The sequence below is a fragment of the Corvus brachyrhynchos genome, unplaced genomic scaffold, assembly GCF_000691975.1.
Source record: "Corvus brachyrhynchos isolate BGI_N302 unplaced genomic scaffold, ASM69197v1 scaffold511, whole genome shotgun sequence".
In the NCBI taxonomy this organism is placed as follows: Eukaryota; Metazoa; Chordata; class Aves; order Passeriformes; family Corvidae; genus Corvus; species Corvus brachyrhynchos.
This window is the reverse complement of record NW_008236214.1, coordinates 376,957-381,289: the sequence shown is the minus strand read 5'-3', so window position 1 is coordinate 381,289 and position 4,333 is coordinate 376,957. Positions and strand designations below refer to the sequence as shown.

The 4,333-nt window shown below is 65.8% G+C and overlaps 1 protein-coding gene across 1 annotated transcript; it reads left to right on the top strand.

Moving 5' to 3' along the window:
- The first annotated feature begins 71 nt into the window (after positions 1-71).
- On the top strand, positions 72-3,813 carry RHOG (ras homolog family member G). Its single transcript, XM_017744741.1, has one exon. It carries the CDS (start codon positions 2,457-2,459, stop codon positions 3,369-3,371), a length of 915 nt encoding a protein of 304 aa, XP_017600230.1. The 5' UTR covers positions 72-2,456; the 3' UTR covers positions 3,372-3,813.
- The last annotated feature ends 520 nt before the right edge of the window (positions 3,814-4,333 follow it).

The following is a 4,333-nucleotide window of genomic DNA, read 5'->3' as shown; positions in this document are numbered from 1 at the left end:
GCAGGGCTCCTGCCCCCCCTGCTGTCCCGTGCTGGGGGACACAGGGGCCCAGGGGGTCAGGAGTCGGGGCACAGGTTCCTCCTCATCGTCCTTGGGAAGATGAGTGTGGGCCAGGGGCTTGGCTGGGGCCGTGGGGACCGGTTGGGACTGTGATGTGGTGGCTGTGGCTGCCAAGTGTTGGTTGTGACAGAGCTGGAGCCCCTCTGGCACCCACATCCCCCTCCCTGGCACCCAGACGGACTTGGAGCTGCTGTGGGGGCTCTGCCCTACACAAAGCTCCCTCCTCAGCGAGACATTTGCCCTGTGAGTGTAGGCCGTGCCCACGGGTCCCCTCAGTGCCACCAGCATCTTGTACCTGGTGCTGGCAGTGCCAGGGCTGGCAGGAGCCAAAACGCTCCTGTGTGAGCCCTCGGGTCCTGCCGTGGCCCCTCCACAGGCACCACGAGTGCCCACATTTGCTGTGTGCTGGTGACAAACCTGGGGCTGCTCTGGGCTTCCACACCCCCAGGGGTACTGGGTGATGGAGAAGTGACTCCTGGCCTCTGTCCCCTCCTTCTCCTCCTTTTCCTCCTCCTTTTCCTCCTCCTCTCCATGTCCCAGGGGTGATGCTCTCGTGGGCACGAGTGTTTCCTCTCAGATTTCCTCTGCGCCAGGATGAGGATGGGGATGGTTCCTGCTGGGTGCCAGCTCATCCCAGGGTGCCCACGGCCAGTTTGGGGTGCAGGGTTTGGGCTCAGCATGACCAGTGTGTGCCATGTCCCACTGTGGGATGGACACAGGGGCAGGCTGCTGCTCAGGGCTGCTTCAGGTCCTGACTGAATCAGATGGGCCAAATGGGGCCTTGGGGTGACAGGGGCAGCCGTGTCCCGCTCCAGGGGCTGCCCTGGGGGCCCTGGGCAAAGAGATAGGGTGGCTGCAGGACAGAAGGGGCACAGGGGACATGGGTGGCAGTTACAGCCCCTGTGGAACGTGCTCGTCCCTAAGGGTGGCCCTGTGCAGCCACAGAGGGACCTTGGTCTCCCATAGTCGTCATCCTGGTCCCATGACCGTGAGCCTGTTCCTCCCACTGTCCTACTCCTTCTCCCTGTGCTCCTGCTCCCATCACCCTAATCCACTTCCTTTCCCCACTGTCCTGCTCCAGCTTCTCCTGATCCAGCTCCTTCTCCCACTGTCCTGCTCTCCTTGATCTTGATCCCACTCTTGATTCTGGTCCCGTCCCCATCGCTCTCCTGCTCCCCTGCTCCTGCTCCTGCTCCCACCCCTGTGTCCCTTCTCCCACTGCCCCGGCTCTCTTGTGCACCTCTGAGCCCCGCAGCCCCTGGGGGTCCCACTGCCTGCGCTGCCCCGGGCTGAGCAACTGGTGCAAACTGGTGTGAGAAAACCTCTGGGCTGTTCTTGCTCCCGAACTGGAGGCCAAAGGCCGGGACTGTGTTTGTGGCCCCCTGGGACCCTGCAAGCGGCTTCCTGCGGGGGCGGGGATGGGGGGCCGCCTGTGCTGCTCCCCGTTCACACGCCAAGGAGCCGGGGATCCCCTGCCCGGGGAAGCAGGTTTGCGGTGGGGAAGCTGAGGCACAGCAGTGCCGTGTTCCTGGCAGCCCCCTGTGCCTGTCTGGGGGTCATGGCGCAGCCAGGCAGGGCGGGGGTCAGGGCACAGCCTCAGCCGCAGGAAGCTGCGTGTCAGGGCGGGAAGAGGAAGAGCGACTTCCCCATCCGAGGGGGCAGGGACCGGCAGGGGCTCGGGGCGGGGGCTCGGTCCCTTCCCCCTTCCCCAGCCCTGCAGACCCAGGGGGCTCCGGGGAACGGGGACCCCCAGCCCAGGACACTCCAGGACACTGCGGCATCTCTCCCCGGCACCTCTGCTCCCTGCCTGTCACTGGCACAGGAGCTGTGCTCCCATCCTCCCGGTGGGATCCATGGGTGGGCACCAGCTGCCCATGGCCGGGTCCCGGTGGGAACGGGGCTGCCGGCCCCAGGGTGGGCACCTCCCGCCCCAGGACTGCGGGGTGCCCCTGCCTCGGCCGGGCAGGGCTCTTGGCAGCACCGGGCTCTGGCCAGCAGCAGGAAGGGGAGCAGGATGCAGCCCTTAATGGGAATTGCAGAGGGAACCTGAGGAAGGAAAACGCGCGCCGGGACTGGGGATAAACACAGCTGCCGGAGCGGACGTTGGCTCCGGGGCCAGCCCAGTGGCCACACTCCAGCCACAGCACCGGCCCGGCCTCTGCCTGCCGGGACCAGCACTGGCCCTGCTTGGTGTGGGCAGGATCAGGGTTGGGACAAATGGTGACGGCCCACAGGCTGCCACAGCACAGATATGGCCCTGCTCCTTGCCCTGGTCCCGTCTGGAGGCACAGCTCCCGTGCTGGAGGCACTGCACAGCATGGCACAGCACGGCATGGCACGGCACAGCATGGGATGCTGCCCAGCCTGGCTGCCATGGTTGCAGCACCCTGGGGACGATGCGGTCCCCGTGCACACGGGACGTGGTGGCCCACGCGTTGTCCCTGGGTCATGGCAGGCAGATCCCCTTTGGGGGTCTCTGCTGGGGGGATGTGCCTGCTTGGGAAGCTCATGGGGCAGTGGGTTGGCTGGTGAACCAAGGGGGTGTGACCCCTGTGCAGCCACCGGCCTCGGGGTGTCGGAGCGGGGGGACCACGGTGACCCAGCCCTGGAATGTCCCCCCTGAGCCTCTCCCCTTCCCACAGGCTGCTGAAGGGGACGCCAGGGCCGCCAGGATGCAGAGCATCAAGTGTGTGGTGGTGGGTGACGGGGCGGTGGGCAAGACCTGCCTGCTCATCTGCTACACCACCAACGCCTTCCCCAAGGAGTACATCCCCACCGTGTTCGACAACTACAGCGCCCAGAACACGGTGGACGGCAGGACTATTAACTTAAACCTGTGGGACACGGCCGGCCAGGAGGAGTACGACCGCCTGCGCACGCTCTCCTACCCCCAGACCAACGTCTTCATCATCTGCTTCTCCATCGCCAGCCCACCCTCCTACGAGAACGTCAAGCACAAATGGTACCCTGAGGTGTGCCACCATTGCCCCAGTGTGCCCATCCTCCTCGTTGGCACCAAGAAGGATCTGAGGAACAACCCCGAGACCATGAAGCGGCTCAAGGAGCAGAACCAGGCGCCCATCACCACCCAGCAGGGCATCAGCCTCTCCAAGCAGATCCGCGCCGTCAAGTACCTGGAGTGCTCGGCGCTCAACCAGGAGGGCATCAAGGATGTGTTCACTGAGGCCGTGAGGGCCGTGCTCAACCCCATCCCAGCTTTAATAATACAGACCTTGTTTGCACTAACTGGCCGCCCGCCCTGGGGGCACCGGGGCTCCCCCGCCCCGGCTGTCAGTGGTCGCTTTTGGTGATGCCTCTCCGGTCCCGGCACAGCAACGCTTCCTGAGAAGGGGATGCCTGGGGTGGGCAAACCCCCCTCCAGCCCTGAGCACCCCACAGAGACCTGCCACCCCACCCCGAGTTGTCCGTGGGGACCTGCCACCTCCACCTCTCCACCAGCTGGGGCACAGGGCTCTCCGTCCCCTCTGTGCCAGCCCTGGCGCTCACCCAGCCTGGAGCATCTCGCTGGCACTGCCCCGTCCTGCCCCGGGATCCCGGTGGCAGTGCCGGGACCTCCTGGGGGGTGTTTGGGGTGAGCCCCACACCAGGGACCTCCAGCCCTGCCGAGAGCGGAGCCGGTTTGGCCAGAGTAGAGTTCCTGGTGCTGGTGCTGGAGCTCCCCAGGGCAGTGGGACTTGCCTGTAACCAGCTGCCCCCAGAGTTGCTTGTCCTTAAATAAAAACCTGCCCAGGCCCCCTGTGTCCTGTGCTCTCCTGTGCGCATCCACCTTTCCTGGGCATGGGGACACTCCTTGGAGGGACATGGGTGTCACTGGCCCGAGCTGGGCTGGGACCCCTCACCCAGCCAGGGCCAGGGCCAAGGCGAGGGTGCTCATGGTGCCTGCCAGGACTCTGTTCCAGGGGGAACTGCAGCCAGGGGAAGCTTGGAGTGTCCCTGCCATGGCCAGTCCTGACCCCACCATCCCTGTACCCAGCTGAGCTCCTGCCCAGGGGCTTGGGACATTGTAAAGGACAGGAATGGGGACATTGCACTGGGTGGAAATGGGAACACTGGGGATGGGGACATTGCAGGAATTGGCACACGAGTGGGGTCCCCACCTGGGGAGCCCCTGGCCACCCCAACCCCAGTGCTGCCTCTAGAGTGGCAGGTGGGGGGCAGAGCCCCGTGTGCCCATGCTCAGGGGTGTCCTGGGGGTCCCTGTGTCCTGTGACTGGCGATGGCAGCCGCGCGGGACGGGCAAGGGGCTGGGGGG

Excerpts from the sequence above, each read along its gene's own strand:
- RHOG (XM_017744741.1), top strand. The coding sequence starts at position 2,457 with ATGCGGTCCCCGTGCACACGGGACGTGGTGGCCCACGCGTTGTCCCTG.